The 26559-nt window shown below is 37.8% G+C and overlaps 4 protein-coding genes across 7 annotated transcripts in view; 2 read left to right on the top strand and 2 right to left on the bottom strand.

Moving 5' to 3' along the window:
- The first annotated feature begins 439 nt into the window (after nt 1–439).
- LOC133522904 (ATP synthase subunit s, mitochondrial-like) lies at nt 440–3865 on the top strand. The gene is made up of 4 exons (XM_061858382.1): nt 440–830; nt 1562–1856; nt 2028–2291; nt 3752–3865. The coding sequence occupies exons 1-4, from the start codon at nt 807–809 to the stop codon at nt 3784–3786; spliced, it is 618 nt and encodes a 205-aa protein (XP_061714366.1). The 5' UTR covers nt 440–806; the 3' UTR covers nt 3787–3865.
- On the bottom strand, nt 3784–6421 carry LOC133522898 (dihydroorotate dehydrogenase (quinone), mitochondrial). The gene is made up of 5 exons (XM_061858374.1): nt 6152–6421; nt 5861–6070; nt 5287–5681; nt 4767–5104; nt 3784–4086 (listed from the first exon to the last, which is right to left on the bottom strand). Exons 1-5 carry the CDS (start codon nt 6176–6178, stop codon nt 3875–3877), a joined length of 1182 nt encoding a protein of 393 aa, XP_061714358.1. The 5' UTR covers nt 6179–6421; the 3' UTR covers nt 3784–3874.
- A 1041-nt stretch (nt 6422–7462) lies between these two features.
- LOC133522903 (ras-related protein Rab-4B) lies at nt 7463–13664 on the top strand. Its single transcript, XM_061858381.1, has 4 exons — nt 7463–7617; nt 7736–7816; nt 7963–8295; nt 9474–13664. Exons 1-4 carry the CDS (start codon nt 7602–7604, stop codon nt 9689–9691), a joined length of 648 nt encoding a protein of 215 aa, XP_061714365.1. The 5' UTR covers nt 7463–7601; the 3' UTR covers nt 9692–13664.
- Nucleotides 13665–23585: 9921 nt separating this feature from the next.
- LOC133522897 (hexokinase type 2) overlaps nt 23586–26559 on the bottom strand; it is a 34854-nt gene continuing 31880 nt past the window's right edge. For all 4 annotated transcript variants that reach the window (XM_061858372.1, XM_061858373.1, XM_061858371.1 and 1 more), the window contains exon 9: nt 23586–26339. In XM_061858372.1, the coding sequence (XP_061714356.1) occupies nt 26250–26339 (90 nt within the window). In that variant the 3' untranslated portion in view covers nt 23586–26249. The remainder of the gene's footprint in view (nt 26340–26559) is intronic.

The following is a 26559-nucleotide window of genomic DNA, read 5'->3' as shown; positions in this document are numbered from 1 at the left end:
TGGGTACTAGATTTGACACATAACAGCTGTATTTTTTCCGGTGATTTTTAAAACAACTGCACGTGTCGTTCGTGACAATAGCTACCGGGCGGCTACCGGGAAAATCGTAATTCGTCAATTGCGGGCATTTTTCTCTGTCACTCTAATTACGTCTTAGTGAGAGTAAAAGAGAAAGATCCCCACAATTTGCGAATTTCGGTTTTCGCGGTAGGCCCCCCGCACCGGACAGTGACCTATCGCGTTCTCGTTCAAACTGATAGCTGCGTTCTTAACGCACGTACGGCGACTAGCTTACCTTACCATCGATATGTGTTCCGCACCGCACCAAGGGCGAGGTCCGGTGCGGTAATCTAGTAGCACCTGTAGACAAGACACTTGAAGAACGTCCAAGAAATAACCAGATAAACATAAAGTTAGCCAACTTAAAGATAAATTACATTAGCGCTTTGCCCTCGTCTTTCAACTGCTGGCGAGTGGAGACCTACCGCGAAATACGCAGACGCGAAGAGCGTTCTTGCCAACAAATGGCAATGGCAAAGTATTTTAGTAATTGCTGGCTAAGTAGGAGCAACGTATTCAATCGATCGACTAAATGCCGCAGTGTATAGCAAACGTATGCGATTTTTCTTGACGTTTGGAAAGGCCAAAAGAGAGTAGTTTTTTTTATTGATGTTAGTGATAGGCCCTCTGTTTTGTTTTGGTTGGACGATATTTGACGTTTAACCGGTAATCAATAACATTACAATTACATCATCGGTATTGTTTTACTGCATCAAAATCTCGACTTTTACATCTACTCTGCTAAGATGTGGACAATAGCCTCACGCTTCGTAAGTACAGATAGTTCCCTAACATAAGTATTCACTTTTCTGTATGAATCATATACAACTACGCAGTGGCGTAGCGTGAAGAAATTAGCCGTAGGCGAAGTCGCATCTTTTTCTTTCTTTTTTCCCTCTTTTTCTCCCGCAGGGCCCCTTAAGCTTAGTGGTTTAGTACAAGGCCGTGGGCGAGGCGGCCCCTCGGTTACGCCAATGCAACTATAACACCAAATACTTAAATTTCCTTGCCAAATTGCAGTTTTTTAGCACTAACGATCACTGAGCAAAGCCTGGTACAGAAAGACCAGACAGACAGACGGACATGACAAGACTATAAGAGTTTCTAGTTGACTACAGAACCCTAAAAACCCATACTAGTAGTTTAGAAATACATTTTCTTAAAAGTGACTAACATAGCAGTGTTTCAAAAGTAAAATATCAAGTCAAGTTTGATGATGATGACCGGTCTGGCCTAGTGGGTAGTGACTCTGCCTATGAAGCTGGTCCTGGTGGTCCTGGGTTCGAATCCCGGTAAGGGCATTTATTTGTGTAATGAGCAGATATTTGTTCCTGAGTCATGGGTGTTTTCTATGTATTTATATTATATATATATATATATCATTGTCTGAGTACCCACAATACAAGCCTTCTTGAGCTTACTGTGGGGCTTAGTCAATCTGTGTAAGAATGTCCTGTAATATTAATTAATTTATTTATTTAAGTCATCTTTCATTTCGCAGACATCCCGATGCCAGACACTTACAGTGAAAGCATCGCAAGCCAATCAAGTCAGATGTTTCTGGGAATATGTAAACATGATGTTCAATAAGCCGGATGCAGAGCGTATAAAACTAGTTGGCCCTGACCGTGCGTGTGCTGAGTGGGTGCTGCGGAACGGGGGCACCGTTGAGTGGGTCGGAGGGCAGAAGCTTGCAGACTACAATTTGCTGCCAGCTAATGACCAACCAGTCCCAAGACTGGCAGTAATTGATGCTACAAATTCATCAATATCGCATTATGGTTTCTCTCATTTAAGTACGTATTTTGCCAAACAATGACTCCATTACAGTGTCCCAAAATGTATTATGAGACACTGTAATTCATGTAATGCTGGCATTTTTGCAATTAACCCACTAGCCACTATTCTATCTATGCTCAATTGGAATTATTTGGCAATTTTATTTGAACACTTCAATTTTTTTTCAGTTGGATGCATCAAACTGTATAAGATCATACTTCACAAAAGTTCATATATTGAGGATAGAGCATTGAAGGGTTTATCACATGGTAAAGACTCTTTAACTCACTTACAAGTCTCAGATATAGCGGACGTCAGTGATGCTGGGCTCAAGAATTTAAAAGATTGCCACAATCTACAAAATTTGGTACTGTTTGATTTGAAAAATGTAAATGACTTGGAAGAATGTAAACAGTATTTGGCATCACAGTTACCTAACTGTAAAATACAAGGTAAATAAGATCATATTTTATGTAATTTGTGTGTGTGTTACAGAAGTAAGACCTCAAATATAGTAAAACAAAGTTTTCTTCAACCATTCTTTTTTAGGGTTCCGTAGCCAAATGGCAAAAAACGGAACCCTTATAGATTCGTCATGACCGTCTGTCTGTCCGATTCTGTCACAGCCACTTTTTTCCGAAACTATAAGAGCTGTACTGTTCAAACTTAGTAAGTGGATGTATTCTACGAACCGCATTAAGATTTTCACACAAAAATAGAAAAAAAACAATAAATTTTGGGGGTTCCCCATACTTAGAACTGAAACTCAAAAAATCTTTTTTCATCAAACCCATACGTGTGGGGTATCTATGGATAGGTCTTCAAAAATGATATTGAGGTTTCTAATATCTTTTTTTTCTAAAATGAATAGTTTGCGCGAGAGACACTTCCAAAGTGGTAAAATGTGTGTACCCCCCCCCGTAACTTCTAAAATAACAGAATGAAAAATCTAAAAAAAATATATGATATACATTGCTATGTAAACTTCCACCGAAAATTGGTTTGAACGAGATCTAGTAAGTAGTTTTTTTTTAATACGTCATGAAATTAAAAAAAAAAATTTTTTTTCATCATACCCATACGTGTGGGGTATCTATGGATAGGTCTTCAAAAATGATATTAAGGTTTCTAGTATCATTTTTTTCTAAACTAAATAGTTTGCGCGAGAGAACCTTCCAAAGTGAAAAAAAGTGTGTCCCCCCCCCTGTAACTTCTAAAATAACAGAATGAAAAATCTAAAAAAAATATATGATATACATTGCCATGTAAACTTCCACCGAAAATTGGTTTGAACGAGATCTAGTAAGTAGTTTTTTTTTAATACGCCATGAAATTAAAAAAAAAAAAAATATTTCATCATACCCATACGTGTGGGGTATCTATGGATAGGTCTTCAAAAATGATATTAAGGTTTCTAATATCATTTTTTTCTAAACTGAATAGTTTGCGCGAGAGAACCTTCCAAAGTGAAAAACAGTGTGTCCCCCCCCCCTGTAACTTCTAAAATAACAGAATGAAAAATCTAAAAAAAATATATAATATACATTACCATGCAAACTTCCACCGAAAATTGGTTTGAACGAGATCTAGTAAGTAGTTTTTTTTAATACGTCATAAAATTTAAAAAAAAATTTTTTCATTAAACATATACGTGTGGGGTATCTATGAATAGGTCTTCAAAAATGATATTTAGGTTCCTAATATCATTTTTTTCTAAACTGAATAGTTTGCGCGAGAGACACTTCCAAAGTGGTAAAATGTGTGTCCAAAGTGGGAAAATGTTGAACAAGATCTAATAAGAAGATTTTTTTTAATACGTCTTAAATTGTACGGAACCCTTCATGCGCGAGTCCGACTCGCACTTGGCCGCTTTTTAATTATTTGTTTTGCACTCTGTCATTGATATTTACAGGAGCAGATGAGGTAACAAAAGAGAAACCTTCATAGATGGAATGCTTTATAGTGAAGCCAGGACATAAATCAATACATTGTTAAAATAAACTAATAAATATTAAAATAAATCAAACCACCTTTGTCATTTCACACCTTTACCAACCGCTTCATTGACATTCCTGTAACCATCTTTGTGAAGAAGGTCAGCTAGCTCTTGTTTGATTTTATTGACTATGGGAGGTCCATGGTATATTAAAGCTGTGTAAATTTGTACTACACTAGCACCTGCCAAGATCTTCTCATATGCATCTTGACCTGTGAAAATACCTCCTACACCTACTATTGGAACTTTACCTGAAAATAAATAAATACCCATTATACAACAATTTTACAGAGATCAACCTAGTCCCACAGTAAGCTCAGTAAGGTTTGTGTTGTGGGTACTAGACGACAATATAGAGAATATTAAATAATTTTATACTTAGAAAACATCAATAACTTGTGAACAAGGATTCGAACCTGGGACCTCCTGTTTCATAGGCAAGGTCACTACTAATACTAACTAACTAGGCCACAAAATAAAAGGTGAAATTGCAAAAATAATTGTACATAGCTAAGGAGCTGTAATTAATTAGTCCTAAATTAATTTACTCCATAGTCCATTGTGTTACGATAATAAAATTAAGCAGTTTCTATTTAAGTTACACACATGAAGGTGTGTTGGCTTTTATGCTATAAACTTGTGTGTGTACAAAGAATACAATACTATTTACACGGTTAAGTTTCGTAACACAATGGGATTACAGGTCCTTAACTACAAAAAAATTATTTTGCAATTCACTATATAATATATATTTCCCTAAGGGTAAATAGCAAGTTAAAAAGTTTGGGTTCTGGCCATTCTTTCATGGCATTAAAATATCCTACCATCCAGTTATTATGAAAACATTTTCGTCAATCACTTTGTAATAAAGGTTAATGTTTGTAGAATTGTAGATGATTGCAATTAAGCAACTTGGACTAAATAAACTAACCTTGAGTTAATTTATACATATCTTTAATCATTTCTGTTGATTTGCTAGCCAATGGTTTTCCGCTGAGACCGCCTGGCTCTTGGCACATATCTTGGTGTACTAGTTGTGGCCTATCTATTGTTGTGTTAGAAATGATAAGTCCATCAACTTGACTTCCTTTCTTAGTGATAACTGCTGCAATATCCTTTTTATCTTGTTCTGTCAGATCTGGTGCCAACTTAAGCAAGAGGGGTATGTTTTTCTTGGGAAGCATTTCATTTCTTACTTTATTAACCTCAGTTAATAATTTTGAAAGTACATCCCTTGCCTGTAGTGACCTTAAACCAGGTGTGTTTGGGCTGAAACAAAATAAATATTATGATAATGAAAGATATAAACAAAGACAACAAAAAGCAATACAGTATATTTGAACAGCATTATTTTTGCATGAATAAAAACATTTTAAAACTTTAATTTTAAGACCTGTACTTATAGTATTGGCAAATAAAATAAAATCACTACTTTTAGCATTTTTATTTACCTGCTAACATTGATGACAAAATAGTCGGCAACATTCCAAAACTTCTGTATTCCTAAACAGTAATCTTTTACAGGGTTATCAGAAAGCTTGTTCATTCCTAAATTAATGCCAAGCAGTGTACTAGCCAACAATGACTTATCCAGATATTTTATCTTATTATAAACATTGTCATGGCCTTCACTATTAAATCCATATCGGTTGATGACTGCCTTGTCCTCTGGTAGACGAAAGACACGTGGCTTTGGATTCCCTGGCTGGGGGAGAGGAGTGACAGATCCTATTTCCACCATGCTAAAGCCAGCATTTTTCAGGCCTATCACAGCATCTCCATGCTTGTCAAAACCAGCAGCAATACCAATCGGGTTAGATAGTTTGTTGTTTAAGAATTCAGTTTTCTGTAAAGTAAAAAATAATATAATTTATTTTTTTATTTAATTATTATATTTATTAGTCATTAATGTTTAATTCAATAACTAAGAGAAGAGCAGTATCACTTAACACAGGTAATGTTTTACTTAAAAGAGGTACTAATTACTATTATGTATATTGTTATCTAAATAGGGTAATAACTTACTAAAAGTTCTGAATCACTGTCACTTTGAGCTGGAAACAGACCATATTTAAAGGCAGATACTCCAATTGTGTGTGCCAATTCAGGGTTGAGAAGTTGACTTAGAGGTTGCAGTACATTCTCATAGTAACCATTGAAGTCTTTCTTCATATAAATAAATTGGTAAGCCACAGAGCCTCCCAAAGTCAGGTAACATAATGACTTAATTTTCTTCTGTAAAAATCAGAAAGTAAATCATCTCGACATTTGTATAATTGCACAAAGATGTATATAAACAGAAGAGAATGTACTCACTCCTGCTTTATTCCTGGCGGCATTCATGTTTTCTCATGAGAAACCTGGCTGGTATGTTTACAATTCTATTCTCAAGATGACTGAAGTAGGGTCCGAAAGGAAAATTTACTCACATATGAGCTAAAAACTTAAAACATAGTAAGTAAGCATAGCATTCAATATACGGTTTATGTTTATTTATATCTCTAATAACTGTTTCTTTTTCATAAAATTTAATTGACAAGACGAGTGCTGGGTGACAAAATCATTAAAATCAAATATGTGACAGTACAAAATGTAAACACATTGACGTTTACGCCGTTTACGGAGTTAAAGCTATTATAGACGAGCGTACCGATGCTTGTGAGGTCTAACTTGGGCTGTGGCTGAGCCTAATAACTGCTATTATAATAACCAACTAATAACGGACGTATGGCGCACAGTGGATCAAAATGACAAAAAAAAATGGACATTCGCATTTTTTTTCATAACCCTATTTAAAAAAATGCTTTTTAGTTGAAAATTATGTAAGGAATAAAAAATGTTACGTAAAAAATTTCATAATAAGGCTTATTTAAAGAAGAAAAAAAAAAACTTTTTTTTGTATGAAACTGTATAATAGGTATCTTATTATAAGAAAACTGTTGCCGATCTCTCTTTCTAACCTTTAGAATATTATTCTCCTACTTAAAAACTGCAGAAATAGTGAACAGCTTATCTCGGTACATTTTTCTTAGTGTTTTATTTTGTTATTGTCAATAGTTTAACGGTATATTCATGATAATTTAGTGTAAATACGGCATATTTTTGACATTTTGATAAAGATTGAAACAATTTTGTACAAGAACATAGCTAAAAATTCCATTTAGATACAAACATTTATATACAATTAAATTAAAAAATTTTTTTTTTACATTTGTTGACACTAACGACTTGCGGTTAGCGAAGAGCATTTTTTAAATGAAGGTTTTAAAAGAAAAATGCGATTGTCCATTTTTTTTTTCATTTCGATCCACTGTGTGGCGGATCACCTTACTAATACATAATACATACTTGATACATACACAATACATGATTGAAGGTCCCGGATCGCGACCGTGGTGCGAAAGTACGCCCGTCTATTAAAGTTCTGAGTCTGAATATGGCTACGTATCTGTGGTATGTACTCAGGAAAAAAAACTATAGTTGGTCAAACCAATTTGTCAGTAAATAAGAACAATAAAAACTATACTCATCCTTTTCTTTTGGATGCTAGTACTAGTGTAAGACAAAGATAGTATGACTCCCTCTGTCTATGTTTGAAATGAGATAGCCCTTTGACAAACTATAATAAAAGTGACATTGAAGAAAACTCCGGAAATGAAACATCTTGTGTTTTGATCGTGTTTATACATCAAAATTTTGTGTTTCCTGATTTTATAATCAGACCATCTAATAAAATTAAGGCCAGTTGTGATTATACCCTTTCATTATGTCCGAATCCTATGGTATGTATGATATAATTGTTATAGAAACATTTGCTTTATCGAATGGGTATTGAGTTTTCCATGAATTTTCCAGCATCTGGCGTCTAAACCCTAACACTGTATTTTTTTTGTTTTACAGAATACTTGTTCAAATTCCTCGTTATTGGAAGTGCGGGTACAGGGAAATCAAGCCTCCTTAATAACTTTATTGGCAACAAATGTAAGTACTAAATGCTTTTGTTATTCATGCGTAAAATTGCGAATGTCTTACGTATTTACCGAAGACAATTATTTAAATAGTTGCTTCACTTCCTATCTCTCATCTCTTTCGGTGGTATTGATATAAATAACTTTTTTCGATTGTAGTCAAAGAAGACAGGTGTCATACTATTGGAGTAGAATTTGGATCTAAAATTGTGAATATAGGAGGTAAATCAACCAAATTACAAATTTGGGATACTGCGGGGCAAGAGAGGTTTCGTTCTGTGACACGGTCATACTACAGAGGGGCTGCTGGTGCTCTATTGGTGTATGACATCACATCCCGGGACTCATTTAATGCTCTATCTAACTGGTTGAGGGACGCGCGAACTCTTGCTAGCCCCAACATTGTCATATTACTTGTGGGAAATAAGAAAGATTTGGAAGACTCCAGAGAAGTTACATTTACAGAAGCTAGTCAATTTGCTCAGGAAAATGGTGAGTAATAGTTTTACTTAGCTTTAAAATATAGTAAAAGATTGGATTATAGAATAATTCTCAAAAGTTTATTGGGTTCAAATATAGCATAGATGTATACACATGTATATCACTATCCTGATCATGAAGTAATTATTGTGATAAAACTGTCTTTATCTTTAATTAGTATTGGGAGATTACAAAGTTACTGGCCACACAAGTTAACATATTCACTGCCAGGAACCCGCCTAGTAAGTAATCATAAATTTTGCTCACTAGGCTAGTTCTTGCTATAGGTAGCCATAGATAAAACAACTAGCTACGCCAAAGAGCCCACCTTGCAGGAGGTGCATATCTCACAACTAGAGGGGTTGACACCAGCAAAGAAATTTAATTATTTAAATAAATATGCATTAAAATGTCATAGATTACGAAATCCATTCAGGATTGTGTGTGTATGTTTTACAACCTAATGGTATTTTGAATACCATTTGTAGCTACTTCTAATACAGGGGTTACCAATTAGTTTCTTTAGGGGTCCATTTCTACTTGAGTTTATTAAATAAGCAAACAAATTAAATAGGTCGGTTCGCTATTTGGTGACCCCTGTTGATAGCTTCATTTCAAAAATGATCAAATTTGTACATTATTTAAGCATACATTAAAATTGACAAGACTAAGAACACAAAATAAAAGTCTGCCTAGTGGGTGCGCAGCGTACTACTATGTTGATTGTTACGAATCGCTAACCCGCCTAGCAGGCGCTTGGAGTTATTGCATGGTTTTTTAATTACTGCTTTATTTTTTGTTCGACAGTGAATATGTTAACAGGTATCTAATTTTGATATCTTGCTTTTCACTGCATAGTTCGGACACTAATCTAATACAATTTTGCCTTAAGAATGTTGCAGATTATAAAAGTGAATTACGATCAGAATAATATTGCTAATTGTTCCTCATCACAACACTAGACATAGTAGACTGAATTAAAATATACAATTTGAATGTAGATGTAGTTAAAATTTTTGCTAAAATAAATATAAAATATGAAAATTTAGATATGTTCATTCACAATATTACTTTTTGACACATAAAACTATGTCTAATTTTTATTATTAATGCTCAAATTTGTGAATAAACATGTCCATAGCTACTTTTTTAAATATAATTTCGTCAATATCTATATTTTTAAATTTCAGAGTTGGTATTTCTTGAAACAAGTGCAAAGACAGGTGAAAATGTAGAGGAGGCTTTCTTGAAATGCTCTAAAACTATCCTAGCCAAAATTGAAGCTGGCGAGTTGGATCCTGAAAGAATAGGTTCCGGTATACAATATGGTACTGCAGCATCTAAGCGACTGACTTCGCCAAGGAGCAAACCTGCTCGGACACCTTCAGAATGTGCCTGTCGTGTATAAAATTATTCTTTCATCTTAAGGCTGATGTACATTATTTGAAGAGTGCACACATTTTTTTACTTATGCTAGTAAAAAATGTATGGACTGTTGCCAGAATGAATATTGGCTTTAATTAACTGTTAAGTTTGGAACAATTTTATCTTTAATTTCTTGTATAATATAAGTCAATATTTGTTAGCATCTTTTTCGAATTTATTTGTTTTTTAATTTTTTTGAATTAAGTGCAATGTGGAGAATACCGTCTATAAGGGAATACCATCTACAAGCTCTTTTGTCACATTTAACTCTTGCGTTTGTGCACATACCGCTCTTACAGAAGGTTGGAGCAGGAGTGAAGCTCTTCCTTTTTGTGTCCGAGCGACGTATGTGTACAAATACGAGAGTTCTTTCCATATGACGGTCTTCCCAGCAATAAATTGTATTTTCCGGCCTTCTCCACATTGACCTTACGTAATTATAATGAAATTTCAATGAAAACTCTGTAACTAAAGTTGCGATATGAGTATGAGTGTACATTATTTGACGCTAGCATATAGAACAACTTATATAAGTCAAATTTTAATTAACATTTAAATACCTATATCATTGCACCATGTTTTTAAATTTTAAGCTCTTTTAGAAAGAAAGTATGCATGTCAGGACATGAGTTCTTTCACAAAGGTTTTTATTGATAAAATAGCTTATGCATATTGTTAATGCAATATAATTTAACGTAATTTGCTGCCGCAGTTTTGAATAATTCTAGGTAATATTCCGAAAAACTCATAAAAAAACGTCAAAAATACGCAAAGCTAATACGCGTTGTTTAAGGTGATTTTGATCACTATTTATTTATTTTTCTCTTTAACATGCCTAAATTTCGCATAACGCAAAAGCAGGGTATTTTATTCTTTATTTATATATTTTATGTGAATTGGACTGACATTATTGCTACTGTACATGCCTTATCAAATCTGCTGGTTGTATGGGAGTAAAATTTAAGCGTGTTACTTACTGAAAAGTAACCTTAATTTGAGGGATATTATCTAAATTCTTATGTAGACTTGTCCGGGAACTGAATGCTGGTTCAAACTTGTCGGCCAAATAAAGTATAGTGTCATAAACAATGGTAACTATTTTATTAATATGACACTGATTTTTACTCCCTTTTGTAAAGTGTAATTTTTCACAATCCAGCCGCGTATTCGCGTCTAACGACTATCCTCTCTTCTTCAACCTAGCGTTTTCCCGGCCTAGCGCCAGGGTCCGCTTTCCTACTTAATCTTCTCCACTTTGCCCGGTCTTCGGCATCCTCAGGTGTGAGATTGTTCTCCTCCATGTCCGCTGTCACGACGTCCAGCCAGCGCTTCTTAGGCCTACCGCGGCCGCGTGATCTAGGGCCTTGGACAGTGAGGTTGAGAGATCTATTTCCGACGTACTGGTCTGCGGCTTATGTGGCCATACCATCGGAGGCGACTTTCCTGCAGCTTATCCGCTACGTCACGGATTCCGAGGCTGCCACGGATGTGTTCGTCACGTATGCGATCTAATCGCGTAACGCCACACATCAATCGAAACATCTTCATCTCGGTGACGTGAAGCTGCTGGACATGTCTTCCGAGGACAGGCCAGGTATCCCTACCATACCTATAGCCGGACTGGATGGATGATGCTCTTATACACAAGGCCCTTTAGCTGCACCAGTATCCTAGGGTCGCAGATGACACCGGTTACTTCTCGCCATTTTGCCCAAGCAGCACTTATTCGGGCTTGGACGTCGTGATCGATTTGACTAGATTCGTGCAGCACGGAATCAAGGTATTTGAATATATTCGTTTTCACGACAAATTCGTCTCCTACTTTTATGGGGTCAGGGTCCGTGTCGCCACATGCCAAGTACTCGGTCTTCGCAACATTTAGTTTCAGCCCGCCGTTCTCTAGCGCACCCTTCCATTGGTTCACTTTATGCTCCAGGTTCTGGGTGTCCTCATCTGTCAGTGCAATTTCATCAGCGTATATCATAAGTCACGGACGGAGATAGTTCATTACGCTGAACAGAAAAGGACTCAGGGCTGAGTCTTGGTGAATGCCAACTGTGATAGGGAATGGGCGAGTATCACCAAAGGCGGTCCTTACTATGGATTCCGTTTAGTGGTACATATCTCGGATAATATCAATATAGGTTTGTGGCACAGTCTTCTCCTTCAAAGCCCACCAGATTACTTGGCGCGATATGCACTCGAAAGCTTTCTGCAGATCCAGAAAAGCCATATGCAAGGGTTTTTGCTTTTCTCTGTAGACCTCGACTAGCATTCTTAGGGCAAAGATTGGATCTATAGCGCCACGGCCAGGACAAAACCCATACTGACACTCCAAGACCGTGCACTCTTGCTGGAGAATTGAGTCGATTATGCGCTCGAAGAGTTTCATGGTGTGACACATGACCTTAATACCTCGGTATAGCTTCCACAGTTCTGTACACTACCTTTGCCTTTATAAATTGGCGTTATATTGCTCAATCTCCATGAGTTGGGCATCTTGCGGCTGGTGAGGATGCGGTTAAAAAGGTCAGTAAGTATGATCACACCATGAGGACCCATCGATTTCCACGCTTCGATCGGTATGTTGTCAGGACCCACAACCTTCCGGTTTTTCATGTTGCGAAGACAATTTTGTACTTCGTCTGGTGTAATAGGGGCAAAAAGTCCAAGATTAGGGGGCCGTTCCGCAGGCGCGGATCCAACCCTCAAAAAAGGTTGTGGTCACAGCTACCCAAAAATCGGCCAAGTGCGAGTCGAAGTACGATCTCGCTCATGAACAATCATCAGCCTATTCATCTCAATAGACCGTGAAAGTGTTACGTCACAAGTCTTTAAGGGATTATCGATTCGCAGACAACGTTTCGCCGAAAATCGTTTCTCAGAGGGATTTATTCGTACCTAATAGATGTAACTTTTAGTCGATTAACGTTTGCTAGAAACTTGGTTCACATACCATTCAATTTGCTTTTGTGTAAATTAACGATTATTCTAAAGTAAATCTGCTTATCAATGTTATGCCAAGTTGCCAACTGACTACTCTGTGTAATGAAATTCTGCCAAATAGTCCTCTGCAAAAGCGTCAGCGAAACAAATCGGTGTAATTTTACTCGGCGAATCAATAAGGCACCCTATTAGGGTTGTGGGCATGCCCATCGTGCCCACAACGGTGGATTCGCCCTTGCGTTCCGGAGGAGACACATTTGCGTGTTCCGTGTTCAGCAACTCGTTAATGTAGCTACGCCTAGGGCTGCCATCTCGAATTTCGCCAAACCCGGACAAAGATTCAAAAATACCCGGACATTTGGCGTAAATCGCATTTTTTCCCCGGACGAGTCCGAAAATAATATTTTTTAAAAACAAGACCTTTAATTATACATGTAGTTTTAATGCGCTTCCTTACATGAAAAGTGTCCGGGTTTCTCACTTCTTGACACTCCCCCCGGACGGATGGCAGCCCTAGCTACGCCTCCTCTCCTTTTCACGGAATACGTCGCAAACTAAAGTGCCGTTGGAGTCATTAATACAACTAATACACAGACATTTGGCAAAATAAATAATTTCAAGTTCAATTTGGTTATGTCTTGTGTTGACTTCTCCCGGGCCTTTGCCAAACGACAATCCTAAAATAAAAAAATTGTAAATAAAATCGCGACCTGAATTAAAAACAAGTGATATGTATTACGTTTCAATAAGTAAAAAACAAGCTTTCGAATCATGGCTATATTGTATTATTAAAAACATTGTATAACATTTTATCAGTCAAAACCTTTATGACAGAGCTTATGACTTGGCTAATTAAATATATATATTTAAGGTTTTTGTAACTTTGTTAGTTTTATGCCCTACATGTATTTTGCAAATGTGGTGTTTTGGGAACATATTATGATTGAATAATATTTACCTAAATTAATTTCAATGTTATAAACCATGATAAGGCCTTATAACGATTATGATGATTTGTTTCCTTTATACAAAAAATGTGATGATTTCTATGATTCTCATTAAATTAGGTTTTACAAGGAAATGATTTTATGATGAGGTGGGCGGAAGAGGCTGATTTTGGGTCTAGCGTTACTAGCGTCACTCAAACTAGTGACATATCTGCCTCAGCCTATTTCACATTAGGCGGGTCCACACAGAGCGAACATACGCGCGAGGCAATTTCCTCGCGCACAATACGGCCAGTGTGGACATGCCTAGTGACGCCATCTTGCCGTGCAAATTGGCTCGGATGAGGCAAACGTGCTGAGGCAAAAGTTACACAAGCGGCGGCCTCGTGAGGCCGGGCGTTTACCGGTGAGAGTTAGAATGGCGGGTGTACCTAAATACCTAAAATTAAATGAAAACCATACCATATTTTTGTACCTAATTTGTACTATTTAGTACCTCCTTTAAAAATTTTTTTACCTCACGGTACTTAAAGCTATTACCAAAAAAAAACAGTACACCCGCCATCCTGACAGTCAGAATGGCGGGTGTACTTTATTACGCTATATTCCCGTGGTTATTGATAAATTCTATAAAAGCCAAATTTTTGTACCTTCATATTCAATTATAATATGAGCCATTTTATTTGTGGTTTCCAAGTTTGACTCATTTATATTTATTACACCAGATACAATTATTTTTATTACGCCAGGAATTAGTACCTTGTTTAATCTGTTAAGTAAACTCAGAAAATCATGTCTTAAAAAAGGTTAGGCGCCAATTCAAAGAATTCTTCCTAAGAAAAATCATTTTTAAGACATGATTTTCTGAGTTATACCTTTAAACGAGCAATTCTTGTATATATATATATATTTCTGTGATCGCGGAAACGGCTCTAACGATTTCGCTGTAATTTGGTATATGGGGGTTTTTGGGGGTATACATACAATCTATCTAGATTAGTCTTATGTTTGAGAAAACACGTGTTTTCGAGTTTTCATGCGTTTTTCTTTCGACACAGAATATGGTCGCTAATTTCATGTTGCCGGCCACTGCCCGTCTGGTCCAGCGGGTTAAGACGCGGACCGCTAAACGAGTGTTACGGGTTCGAATCTCGCCCGATGACTAACTTTTGTTTTTTTTTTATATGTTCAAGTTTATATATAATTTTTAAATTTTTATTGTTTTAGACAAGTTTAATTCAGTAAAAAAATGACCCAAGTAATAAGAGAAATTGATAATAGATGGCGTTACTCTGTGACAAGTGCTGTAAGGTTAAAATCGATTGTAAATAATAATAATTGTCCGTTCACATTTTACTTTTTAAGTTTATGTAGATTATCACCTATACACCACCATATTACAATAAATAGTTATAACCGAGCAAAGCTCGGTCGCCCAGGTACTATGAACTTAACAGATTAAACATTAAACATTAAAAATTCTGGTGTAATAAAAATAATTGTACCTTAGCGTTTTTTCTTAAAAATTAGATCGATAACTTGAAAAAATATAACGCCTGCAAAATTGTAATAGCAAGCAAAATATGAAATGAGTAAAACTTGGAAACCACAAATAAAATGGCTCATATTATAATTGAATATGAAGGTACAAAAATTTGGCTTTATAGAATTCATGGGCGCCGCCAGGATTACTTTCAGGGAGGTGCATGATAAATGGAGTAGAAGAATTGATGCAGTCATTTACTTTTCTTGTGTTAGTTCCGAGTTTTGCTATCAAAATCATTGCAGACTTATATTGGTCCAACTCTAATGCTGGTGCAGACGCGTAAAAGACATGAATTTAATTTTATATATTTTCTTTCCTGCCAGGCGGGTGCAAGTGCACCCCCTTGCACCCCGCTGCCGGCGCCCATGATAGAATTTATCAATAACCACGGGAACATAGCGTAATAAAGTACACCCGCCATTCTGACTGTCAGGATGGCGGGTGTAATGTTTTTGGATGATAACTTTATGTACCGTGTGGTACAATTTTTTTTAACGGAGGTACTAAATAAGTAGTACAAATTAGGAACACAAATATGGTATGCTTTTCATTTATTTTTATTTAGGTACACCCGCCATTCTGACTCTCACGTTTACCGTGCTAGGAAATTTCCTCGCGAGGCTGCTCGCTCTGTGTGGATCCGCCGATTAAAACTAACACATGACATATTAGATTATTTTCGTTTACAAATGATTTTGTATTAATTCTATGTTCTTAGAAATAGAAATAATTTGTGGAGACATAAAAAATGGTAACACGCTTGTTACACCAATGAACAGAAAAACCATGATGCATGCAGCTGTGAATGAAGTTCTCGCATTATCTATAACTATATTCTATTTGAAAACGTTTTTAAATTGATACTATTGCTCATATCTGTGCCGTTCGACATTTTATATCGTCTGATAGAGTGAAATGCATGCATGTGTCAAGATTCATAAGTCTCATAACTTTAGCATATTTCACATTAGCTTGGGTACCGTTGGGTAATTTTGCGTTTTAAGGTATGCAGATCTTCACCGCAACCAAGCTATGTGAAAAACTTTGTCGCTATTTATAATGTCGCCCGTTCAAAATCTATAAACAATGTCAAGATCTCTATGTTTACCGGCTAGTGTAAAAAGTAAAAATCAACTAGCCAGACTAAAAATCTAACATCCTTATCAGACTCTCTCACCTACATGTCCATTGTACACCTTTGTCGGCAAAAACGAGTTTTTGACTAGAATAGCCAAATGTGATTTTCCGTGACATGATGTCAATCTTGTCAGTGAAATTAAATGAAACGATTTATGCATGTGGAGATTGGGTTACAGTGACTTGAATACTTACCTGTTATTGTATCTCCTAAGAGCAGTATACGACTCGCGAGCCACGGTTTGCCGACCCCTGACCTATTCTTGTAGATAAATTGATATTTACATGATTTATATCTGCCTAATTAATTATTACAGTCAAGAGTTGTGTCTAGTATTCTATTAAAGGTTGTTTAATAACTTTTACCAGATACTGGTTTAATATTTATGTATTTATAATTAATTTACACTCTGTATTAATTCACTATATTTAGGTATAACATTCAGCATATACATGCACCTGGACCATTAAGATTTTTATTTAAAATATTATAATTCATTTGAACTTTGGCCTCCCCCATTTTTGAAGTTGACTTAATTTAACCTTTTGAACGCTTTAAATCAAAAACAAAAACGTCACTGACACACCTTACTTGAAAGTTACTTACTTGGACAGCTTCCACCATAACGTCCATAACACTTGCAGTTGTCCTTGGCGCTGTGGGAGCGACTAACTAGTCGCCTTTAAGTGTTTTTGGCGTCCGATAGGTTAAGAATAAGGTCCTTTTTGGTCCACCGAAATATAAAATGGTTCATTTGCTAGATTTACCCATTTATACGAACCCAGATCCACTAACACGCAAAAGCGAGATGTACCTATAAAATGCATATTATGTATGAACTGATTAGTGGATATTATTGACATTATTTTGCACAGCTTTGTAAAAGTATGGATTAATTTATAAAATTAGTAAAAAAGTAATCCATTATACAGACAGTGAAATAAAAATATTTGTGTATCGCGAGATGTACCTATAAAATGCATATTATGTATGAACTGATTAGTGGATATTATTGACATTATTTTGCACAGCTTTTTAAAAGTATGGATTAATTTATAAAATTAGTAAAAAAGTAATCCATTATACAGACAGTGAAATAAAAATATTTGTGTATTGTTAACTGCACTATTTAGTTTTAATAAGATAATAAAGTATGATATATGACTGTATGTTTTGTTTGCTTGTAGTTTGAGATACATTTCCGCATGGTTTGATGCAAAGCCTTGATTGATTAGGTAGGCATCTTGTTTATTTTCTCGTTGATCAACGAGTTTTTGTATATCTACATTGAAATTGGTACCAGTGTTGGCCGAACGTTAATTAGAATTGTCCATTGACCATCACAAATTGAACCGTAAACTGTAACCGTGCGATACGGTGTGCGGTTCAATTTGTAATGGACACTGGTCAATTCTAATTAATACCGTTCGGTCAACATTTACCTACTAGGAAATTAGGTTTGAAATGTTCTCAATGTAAATTTCAATAAAGTACTTGTTTCTTTATACGAATAACATGTCAGAGCGGTCATTATGGCAAGCGATAGTGTGGTACCCTTTGCTTGAAAGCGACACAAATATTTGGCTTCAAATATACCTACTAGTAAGATCGTTACTAGTAAATTATTTATTCTAATTGATAACGAACGCAAGCATAATTGGAAATGCAGTAGCAATGTTAAAAACTCATCAAAAGACGAAGAAAGTCACCAAGCACCTCAAAAAAGTGATAAGGCCAACAGGGGGAGGGGGTACCAGCACTTCGTGGCAGAATATCTAAAATTGCCACGATATGCAACTGTGTTATGCTGTAGGCAGATAAAGACGAGTAGCTTCTCTAACCTTTTTAGAACGACACTCTGATTTCAATGACTTAATAAAGATACATTTAGGTACATGCGAAATACAAACAACGACGTGACTCCGTGTTCATTAGCCTACTGTTATTCAATGCAGCCAGACTCAGTGGCGGGGCAAAACCAAAATTTTATGTGGGCAAGGTACTTTTAGCGAGGCCCTCTGGTGCCGCAAGAAATAACGAACATTTTTACGGTGTGTCTGAGATATAGGTACTTATTGCCCACGTCGCCCACGCCTAACGCCGCCTCTGGCCAGACTAATTATGAAAACGATATTATGTGGCTTGGTAATAATAATAATCTAGTTATTAATTTGACCAAAAACAATACAATGCATTTTTATCATCGAATTTAACCAAATAATTTAAATATTATAAAGGATAGGGATAAGTATATAAATAATAATAATAATAATAATGTCTTTCAGATCTATCTCTGAATCAGAAACCTACAAATACCTTGGTATGACACAGTCGTTGGGTATTGAGGACGAGGGTATTAGACAGTCGGTGAAGGAGCGCTTTTTCAGTCGGCTCACAAAAGTCCTTAACAGTCTTTTGTCAGGAGGCAACAAAGTGCGCGCCTTCAACGCCTGGGTAATGCCCCTACTCATATACTCCTTTGGCATACTAAGATGGACTCAGACCGAGCTGGACGCCCTGGATCGGAGGGTCCGACTAATGCTCACCACACATCGTATGCTGCACCCACGCTCGTCAGTTATGAGATTGTACATCCCACGGAAGTGTGGAGGTCGAGGCTTCCTAAACGCCAAAGATCTCCACAACCGCGAGGTGTGCAATCTCAGGAATTATTTCCTTAACAACGAGTGTGGGATGCATCGGGATGTGGTGGCAGTAGACAGGAACCTCACTCCGCTCTCCTTGGCGAACGAGAACTGGCGCAAACCTGTGGTACTAAGTGCTGCGGATCGCAAGGCGGCATGGGAGAGTAAGGTGCTACACGGGCGGTTCTACAAGGCCCTCACGGGACCCGACGTAGACCTGCTCGCGTCGGTGAACTGGTTACGATTCGGGGACCTCTTCGGAGAAACCGAGGGTTTCGTCTGTGCAATTGCGGACGAAGTTATGATGACGAACAACTATCGGAAATATATCCTGAAGGACGGTACGGTCGACATTTGTCGGGCATGCCGCCGTCCCGGAGAGTCACTCAGGCATATCATTTCCGGTTGTTCTCATCTTGCTAACGGCGAGTACTTGCACAGACATAATCTCGTAGCCAGGATTATTCACCAGCAACTTGCTCTTCTATACGGCCTTGTGGACCGCGAAGTACCGTACTACAAGTACTCACCTGCGCCAGTTCTCGAAAATGGTCGTGCCACGCTCTATTGGGATCGATCTATTATCACTGACAGGACTATTGTAGCCAATAAGCCTGACATCGTGATAATAGATCGATCGCAACGCCGGGCCGTGCTCGTCGACATCACCATCCCCCATGACGAGAATCTCGTGAAAGCCGAGAAGGACAAATCTAGTAAGTACCTAGACTTGGCTCACGAGATAACCGCCATGTGGGATGTTGATTCGACGATCATTGTCCCGATAGTTGTTTCAGCGAACGGTCTCATAGCGAAGAGTCTCGAACAACACCTTGAGAGACTCTCGCTAGGTGGTTGGATCAAGGGTCAGATGCAGAAGGCGGTGATCTTGAGCACGGCGCGGATAGTCCGGCGGTTCCTCTCCCTGCGGCCCTGACCACCGGCAGCTTGGGCCTTGCCCCGCTGCTGGCGGCACCCTAGGTTAGGTTTTTTACAATGTGTTTATATGTGTTTTGTATTTTTTTTTTATGTATTTTTATATTTTACTTTTATATCCATATTGTAAAAAACCTCAGTCTAAGAATTAAGAGAAATAAAGGAAATAATAATAATAATTGGATTGCACAACTTCTGGCTAAAATGGTTCCGATGCTCGCACTCACGCTTGGCAGCACAATTTCAACAAGCCCTCGAGCTTGGTTCTCTCCCATCTTCCTTAACAACTGGTGTCACCTTCCTGCTCTATAAGTCCGGTAGTACCACGGAAGCAAAGAACTACAGACCCATCACGTGCTTGCCTACACTACAAGCTCCTTACATCCATTTTGAGATCAAAAATAAACGCGCACATTGTCGCTAACAACATTTTGGCCTCCGCTCAAAATGGATGTAGGGTTGGGTCCCGTGGTACTAAAGAGCTCCTCCTCATAGACATGACCATTTGCCAACAAATGCGGCGGAATAAGGGGGCCCTCTCTGCCGCTTGGATTGACTACAAGAAGGCCTATGATTCGGTGCCTCACTCATGGCTGGGGAGGGTCTTAGAGCTGTATAAAGTTGATACAGCTTTAAGAGCCTTCCTAAGCGCGTGTATGAGGCAGTGGACCACAGTCCTTCGTCAACCAGGAGGCGGGGATGACCGCCCTGGCCCGCAGGATTTTATAAGGATTGAGCGAGGAATATTCCAGGGTGATAGTCTGAGTCCCCTGTGGTTCTGCCTAGCTCTGAATCCCCTCAGCACCCTGCTGAAGGATTCGGGACTAGGTTGCCGGCTTCGGAGAGAGGGTGAAGTCATTTCTCACCTTCTGTACATGGATGACCTCAAATTATTTGCACCAAATAGCCAAGACTTGTTGGAGCTACTGAAAACCACTGAAGTTTTCAGTAGTGCCATCAACATGGAGTTTGGTGTCGATAAATGTGCGGTAATGCATGTACAGCGGGGGAAGGTTGTAAATTCAACAAATTTACAACTATCTGAGGCAATGTCTTTCAGATCTATCTCTGAATCAGAAACCTACAAATACCTTGGTATGGCTCAGTCGTTGGGTATTGAGGACGAGGGTATTAGACAGTCGGTGAAGGAGCGCTTTTTCAGTCGGCTCACAAAAGTCCTTAACAGTCTTTTGTCAGGAGGCAACAAAGTGCGCGCCTTCAACGCCTGGGTAATGCCCCTACTCACATACTCCTTTGGCATACTAAGGTGGACTCAGATCGAGCTGGACGCCCTGGATCGGAGGGTCCGACTACTGCTCACCACACACCGTATGCTACACCCACGCTCGTCTGTTATGAGATTGTACATCCCACGGAAGTGTGGAGGTCGAGGCTTCCTAAACGCCAAAGATCTCCACAACCGCGAGGTGTGCAATCTCAGGAATTATTTCCTTAACAACGAGTGTGGGATGCATCGTGACGTGGTGGCAGTAGACAGGAACCTCACGCCGCTCTCCTTGGCAAACGAGAACTGGCGCAAACCTGTGGTACTAAGTACTGCGGATCGCAAAGCGGCATGGGAGAGTAAGGTGCTACACGGGCGGTTCTACAAGGCCCTCACGGGACCTGACGTGGACCTGCTCGCGTCGGTGAACTGGTTACGATTCGGGGACCTCTTCGGAGAAACCGAGGGTTTTGCCTGTGCAATTGCGGACGAAGTTATGATGACGAACAACTATCGGAAATATATCCTGAAGGACGGTACGGTCGACATTTGTCGGGCATGCCGCCGTCCCGGAGAGTCACTCAGGCATATCATTTCCGGTTGTTCTCATCTTGCTAACGGCGAGTACTTGCACAGACATAATCTCGTAGCCAGAATTATTCACCAGCAACTTGCTCTTCTATACCGCCTTGTGGACCGCGAAGTACCGTACTACAAGTACTCACCTGCTCCAGTTCTCGAAAATGGTCGTGCCACGCTCTATTGGGATCGATCTATTATCACTGACAGGACTATTGTAGCCAATAAGCCTGACATCGTGATAATAGATCGATCGCAACGCCGGACCGTGCTCGTCGACATCACCATCCCCCATGATGAGAATCTCGTGAAAGCCGAGAAGGACAAGTCCAGTAAGTACCTAGACTTGGCTCACGAGATAACCGCCATGTGGGATGTTGATTCGACGATCATTGTCCCGATAGTCGTTTCAGCGAACGGTCTCATAGCGAAGAGTCTCGACCAACACCTAGAGAGACTCTCGCTAGGTGGCTGGATCAAGGGTCAGATGCAGAAGGCAGTAATTTTGGACACGGCGCGTATAGTACGTCGGTTCCTCTCTCTGCGGCCCTGACCACCGGCAGCTTGGGCCCTGCCCCGCTGCTGGCGGCACCCTAGGTTAGGTTTTTTATAATGTGTTTATATCTTTTGTATTGTTTTGTAAGTGTTTTTATATTTTACTTTTATATCCATATTATAAAAAATCCTAACCTAAGATATTAAATGAATAAAGGTTATAATAATAATATATATTGTAGAACATTATTACACAAATTGACTAAGTCCCACAGTAAGCTCAATAAGGCTTGTGTTGAGGGTACTTAGACAACGATATATAATAATATATAAATATTTATAAATACTTAAATACATAGAAAACACCCATGACTCAGGAACAAATATCCATGCTCATCACACGAATAAATGCCCTTATCAGGAATTACAGGCAAGGTTGACAAGGTTGTCAAAAGACCGGTCGTATATAGAAGTATAAAAGGGAAGCCTTTTGCCCAGCAGTGGGATAAGATGATCTCTTAATAATAATATAAAGGAAATACCCATAATAGAGACTGTAGGAGTGACCAAACTTGTAGGTCTTGGTCATTGATTGGACATACCAAGAATCGCTCTACCCTTATATTAATTATTAATTTATTAAGTACTCAAATAAATGACACCATTATAGTAAAAACCAAGTCACTGTGAAACTACAAAATAAAAGAGAATACAACAAAAAAACACAAATAAAAACCAAAGACAAATCAAACATTACATTTTGGCGACGACATAATAGCATGACTCTGTTGTTGTTGTTGTTGTCACCGTCTGAATTATACAAGTTACTCTGATTTAAATATGGGTGGCGGGTTTTAAATGAAGACATTATTCTGTGTGTGGATTGTAATCGTAACCATATACTTACTAGATGTAATTAAATTATACCTACCTATTACTACGCTCTACCTACACTGTTATTACCTTATTAGTATAGTCTTGAGCGACCTTGCTGGTAATTTAACTTCCGGTCTATGGCGAAACGAGCTCTGAAAATTGTGTATGTTATATTGTTGTATTTCATGCAAATTGAATAAGTTACGGTAAAACATGGAACTTTTTGGCGCATAGAAGTGACGCTAGACTTAAATCGACCGGGATATAAACCGTGATACTAACCGTAAATCATTCAAAATTGTCATAGAAGTGACGTGCGATAACGAAATGTATTTTCTGTAGATATCAACGCTGCCTGTCAAATGTGCAGTAATTTTTCTAGGGCGTTTGCTAGCTGACGCGGGTGCACTGTACGGAGCGAGCGCACGCCGCGCCGGTGGCATTGAAGATAAAATCCGTCGCACGCGTCCGCGCCGGTTAGCGGTGCTCAAACTAATTATTGTAAAATTTCTCAGAGTGGCAGTAACGAAATAAATCTAAGATGGTTGGTAAATTTATATAAATTTATTCTTGAAATAAGTAACATTGCTCACAGCTCTCACACAAAAAAGAGCTATCTATATTCATTCTCTTTCACATAAATTAATTCATGATTTTATGATATTTAGTATATATAGATATCTATTCATATTTATTATTTACACAATGTGTAATGAAGCAATAACCAAATCGGGCGCCAGGCCATACAAACATAAATCTAAACCTATTTATTACATACAAGGAATCCATGATTATTGTCTCATAATAAAAGATGTGATATTGATATGCGTGTAAATTTTTGCTGTTTGATTCGATGAATTCATACGACTATACTGAACCTAGGAGCTTCAAAGGCCCTATGGAATGTAGAACTAGCCGTTTCACGCGGACACTGATGTAGCGTTGTAACTCATTACTCATTAAACTACACACAATACTGCTCAACGAGTCATGATTCAGACGAATCGAATGTATACTAAAATTACTCCGATTTATTTGTGCATTCTTAGGGTTTTTGGATTAAGTTTTAACATGTAAATAAGAATTTAAAAACTTAAAACTGTTTTGTTGTTTGGAGCTTTGAGCAAATCATATACATGATTAATTATACAACTTAGTTATTTATGAGCGCAATAATTTCACTCGATTGAACTTAGTATTAAGTCTGCTAAATAAATAACAGACTTCTAATCTAATGTATTTAGTATGCGCTGCGTAGATACCAAATATCTTAAAAGATTACTTAATTCTAAATAATTTAAAATAACAACTGCGTTACACAGCATGCAACAAACTTATACTGACAATACGCATACGTACTTAAAAATGCACCTATTGAAAACTAGGAACTACTGATGATGCTATGGATTAAGAGGGCATACGTGGCGGTAGTATTTAAGTAATTATTGACCGAATAAACATTAAAAAACCTGATTTAACACAATTTTGCATTTTGTAATCTTTAAACTATGCTATATCATTGTTTTTGTAGATATATTAAGTAACTATGTCAAACATATCACCAAAAAATAAGATGTATTAGATAAAAAAGACTAACGAAAAATCTTTAAAACATATTTCTAGCTCTATCACAGTTAAATATCAATAAACTAAAGTTATATTAATGCAGCTTTTTCTACCTGGGATTAAAATGTGTCATTTTTGGATCATTTTATGAAATGACGGTAAATTATCACTAAACAGATACGAACTAAGAGAAATTGCAAACTACCTTGTGTTGTGTTATAAATACTTACCCCCTTATTCATAAACGTGTACTAAAGGTACGATGCCGCTAATAATCGTTTTGTCCCTTTCCATCATACCCATACGTCGGAAAGGGAACTTTAGTACACGTTTATGAATAAGGGGGTTCGACTCTACCTATTTGGATGCCAGTTGATAGACAAATGAGAGTGATTGCTTGTGGTGTCCTACACATGGAATGATCAAAAACAATGGCACACTACACTTACAATATCCGCAGAGACGTAACTGAGATTCTCGTGTAATGTTAGATACTCGTACAATGTTACCTATAAAACACCTCTAAATAATTTCTTATGGCATCACAGTAAGTCTTGGACTTAGGGTAGCTTGTGTTGTTCTTGCTTATTCGTTTTTTTTTTTGTTAATGATTTGTACAAAAATACTTAAATAAATAATGGCATCAACAGATAGTTTGCTTCTCGTATGTGATGTTTTGTATAAGACTAATATAATTAACAATATTTTCTTACTCAAATTTCAACAGCGTTATAAAATACAAGAGCTTTCTCTCCGTTAAAGTACATTTTTTATCTACTTATTGCTAATAAAAGGAAACATATCGCTGATGGTTGGGCCAGGTCTCTGCACTGCTGGCTACGAAACTGCGAATGGGAATGCAGTGCGCGGAGGCCGACACTAAGATCAATATTATTACAAGTGTAAAAAACCAGGACAAGCAGATGGATAATAATCAGTCTTTTACAAGTACCCTCAATACACAAATGGCGAGAGGAAATTTAAGACTGAAGAAGATGTAAAAACAGATCTTGATCCTGGTTTGTGACTAGACTAATTACAAATATAAGTACAATAAAATCTTTTCGACATCGATATAAAAGTTTTTGTTAGGATCTTAGTGTCCATCTAAAAAGTACTTTTGGACATAGAGCCATAGTACACATAAGCTGAAGACTTTCCAAAATATCACCGGAAGCGGTCTTTTCATCTACTGACCCAATATACATTTGTTGCTTACATTAAAATGCTCCGACCACTAGAGGCGATTTCCCTTAGATACTTATATTTGAGACCAATAAAAAGTATTAAATCTATCTAACCGTCGCCAGACCGGACAAGCGCAGTCGCGTCTTTGGTGCGCTACTTTAAGGTTATAATACTCTACATTATCCTAATTATGTAACCCGAACGTATGGGAGAATAAAACTGATTTAGGACCGTTACTTCCGCCCCACAAAAAAAAAAAAAAAACTAAGATGTCCAGCATCTAGTCCGGGCTGTTTCCATCAGATTGAAATAAATACTTTGGTCACAACTGTTAAAAATGTTAGAAGCTAAAAGTTTTGGGAAACCCTCACTCGAGCTACGGCCTAACCTAGGAAACGTGAGATCCCAGCCACGTCGGTGGTGAAGGTTCAGTGGGACGGAGAGGGTCAGCGGCTTACGCGGCCTTTTGGATCTCGCGGCACGCCACCGCCGCCACCAGCGCCGCCCCACGCCCGCTCCCGTCCTCTGATAGCATGAGGTCAAACTGGACAAAAAAAACAAACCGTTAAATAACAGGTAATAAGCCAAAATAATTGATATGATAACAATTTTTTTTGCGGCGTTTTACGACGGCTGGAGGTGAGAGGTTAAACAACAAATTAAGTATCAGTTGCACGTTGCACTACGCACAAATCACGAGCTGAGCAGTTGTCACTGCTCTTTCAGTAGCAAGATATAATATTATGTATGATTTCTTAATTTAT

Source organism: Cydia pomonella, chromosome 11 (genome assembly GCF_033807575.1).
Source record: "Cydia pomonella isolate Wapato2018A chromosome 11, ilCydPomo1, whole genome shotgun sequence".
Taxonomy (NCBI): Eukaryota; Metazoa; Arthropoda; class Insecta; order Lepidoptera; family Tortricidae; genus Cydia; species Cydia pomonella.
This window is presented reverse-complemented; position numbering and strand designations above follow the sequence as displayed.